This window comes from Alosa pseudoharengus, unplaced genomic scaffold (assembly GCF_046254945.1).
Source record: "Alosa pseudoharengus isolate Yale_2024_CS ecotype anadromous, Long Island Sound unplaced genomic scaffold, YU_APseudo_1.1 YU_APseudo_1.1_scf_24, whole genome shotgun sequence".
NCBI classification, from domain to species: Eukaryota; Metazoa; Chordata; class Actinopteri; order Clupeiformes; family Clupeidae; genus Alosa; species Alosa pseudoharengus.
In genome coordinates this window covers 24,127,742-24,130,241 of record NW_027468689.1, presented here as the reverse complement: position 1 = coordinate 24,130,241, position 2,500 = coordinate 24,127,742, and the positions used below count along the sequence as shown (strand labels likewise).

The 2,500-nt window shown below is 45.2% G+C and overlaps 1 protein-coding gene across 1 annotated transcript in view; it reads left to right on the top strand.

The window, feature by feature from the left end:
- zranb3 (zinc finger, RAN-binding domain containing 3) overlaps positions 1-2,500 on the top strand; it is a 71,342-nt gene that overhangs the window by 32,238 nt on the left and 36,604 nt on the right. The window contains exons 11-12 of the mRNA XM_076303535.1: positions 84-248; positions 1,751-2,198. Of these exons, the coding sequence (XP_076159650.1) occupies positions 84-248; positions 1,751-2,198 (613 nt within the window). The remainder of the gene's footprint in view (positions 1-83; positions 249-1,750; positions 2,199-2,500) is intronic.

Genomic DNA, 2,500 nt, shown 5'->3' with positions numbered 1-2,500 from the left:
TTATGAAAACCAAGTCTTAAAGGTCTTAAAATACGTTGTTTTGTATTAATAAATGAACGTGTGTGTGTGTGTGTGTGCTGTAGGAGACGGTGACGGCGAGTACCTTAAATGGGAGGAAAGAAGTTCTGCAGGCCGAGCTTGGCGACAAGGAGCAGTGGGACTTCCTGAACTTCGCTCAGGCATGGAGCCCAAACGAGGCGCTGACCACGGGCCCAGCCGACGACAAAAATGACGTCTTCTTCTCTCACGTGAGTGGGCCTCAGAGGTAGACTAGGAAACAAACACACACACACACACACACACACACTGTTGCTGTCTTGTTGTATGTCTGCACAGCTGTGTTTGTGTACTGTTTCTCTATCCTTTCTCACTGCCCCTTTCCCCTTCTTCTCCAAGAAGCCTGTGCTTCTTGTCAGGCCATCACTGTAAATAAGAACTTGTTCTTAAAGGAGAATTCCGGTGTGATATTGACCTAAAGTGTGTTGAAACATGATACCGAGTGTGAACGTATGTCTCATAGCCCATCTCGGCTTGTCCCCTGCACTCCAAAATCTGGCGCTAGTTAGCCGATGCTACCAACAGCTTTTTCAATGGTGGTGCTTCGGCATCGGGCTAGCCATGCAAATAAATCACTGTTTTACACCATTTACGAGGCTCAATGTATCTCCACACTTCATTGGTAGACTACCATAGGCCCTGACATTTAAAATGAGACATTGAGAACTTTGAAAAAGCACTGGTAGTTTACTTACAAGACGATTTATACAGACAGTATCTTCACGAAGTTTAGCGTTTGCAGGCATCTTGAATTTAGTCACGATAAGTCAAGCGACGAGTAAGAATGAACAGGTATGATAAGGGATCAGATTCCAAAAATAATTCAGTGGAAATGCATGGATTCCAGTTTCTTCCAGTAGCAGCAACTGGAATCCATGCATTTCCACGGAATTATTTCTGGAATCTGATCCCTTATCATACCTGTTAATTCTTACTCGTCGCTCGACTTATCGTGACTAATGTCAAGATGGCTGCAAACGCTAAACTTCGTGAAGATACTGTCTGTATAAATCGTCTTGTAAGTAAACTACCAGTGCTTTTTCAAAGTTCTCAATGTCTCGTTTTAAATGTCAGGGCCTTCGGTAGTCTACCAATGATGTGTGGAGATACATTGAGCCTCGTAAACGGTGTAAAACAGTGATTTATTTGCATGGCTAGCCCGATGCCAAAGCACCACCATTGAAAAAGCTGTTGGTAGCATCAGCTAACTAGCGCCAGATTTTGGAGTGCAGGGGAAAAGCCGAGATGGGCTATGAGACAAACGTTCACACTCGATATCATGTTTCAACACACTTTAGGTCAATATCACACCGGAATTCTCCTTTAATGATCTGCCTGGTTAAATAAAGGTAAAATATAAAACATAAAAAACATAAAGTAAAGTTTCACATGAGTGGGCCTTAGAGGTAGACTAGTAAATGCAACAATCATGGGGAGGATGACCACAGGTATTCAGAGCAAAATGTGACTTTCTTTTTTATTATACATTTCAAAAAGGCAAAAAAGCTCAAATAAAATAGACCTCTTTAGATAAACAGAGACATGCCACAGTCGGGGTGACTCGTTGAAGAGAGTTACTTTTATTCAGTATGTATCTGACATTTGTGTATTTGATTCCTTTATAGTCCGTACCATGTAGTATGATTGTGAGTCATTTGTGCAGCGCTAAAGCCCACGTTCTTCTGTTCCGCAGTTTGAGAAGGACAAGCAGCACGACATTCGCTCCTTCTTTTCTCCTCGGGCGGAGAGAGAGAAGAAGAGAAAGAGAGCAGGAGAGGAGGAGGAGGAGGAGAAGGAGTCGTCCACCTCCTCCCCCACCCCCGGCTCCCCCTCACCCCTTGGGCCCCCCCCAGATGACCCCCCCTCTACCACTACCCCCAAAGCAGACCGCGACTTTGCCCCCCAGGTGAAGAGGCTGCGTCAGGCCAGTCCAGTGGTGCGGGGCAGAGGTAAGAGAATGTCCTGGGCGGGGGCAGGTAAGAGCAGTCCCCTGGCTGCCCTAATGCCCCCCCGCAGGCTCTCAGAGGGAGGCTCAGGGCAGAAGCCAGGGCAGAAGTGGAGCTGCGGGGCATGTACCTATGCCAACAGCATTCTGCTGCCCTACTGCGAGATGTGTGAGTCCCCACGGCCTGGACACATCAGTGAGTATTACCATACACACACACACACACACACATACATACCACACACACAAACACCTCTCTCTCTCTCTTTCTCTCTCTCTCTCTCTCTCTCTCTCTCTCTTTATTTCTATATTTCACCCACACACACACACAATGTATACATTCCTACACACATCCACACAAATACACAGAAAGATGTATAGTATGTATATGACCCAAAGATGCATGCAGTGCATGTGTGCTAAAGCTGTATAACAATATAAAAAACACAAAATAAAGATAATTTCATACTATAGATACATCCTGATTGAAAACTAATG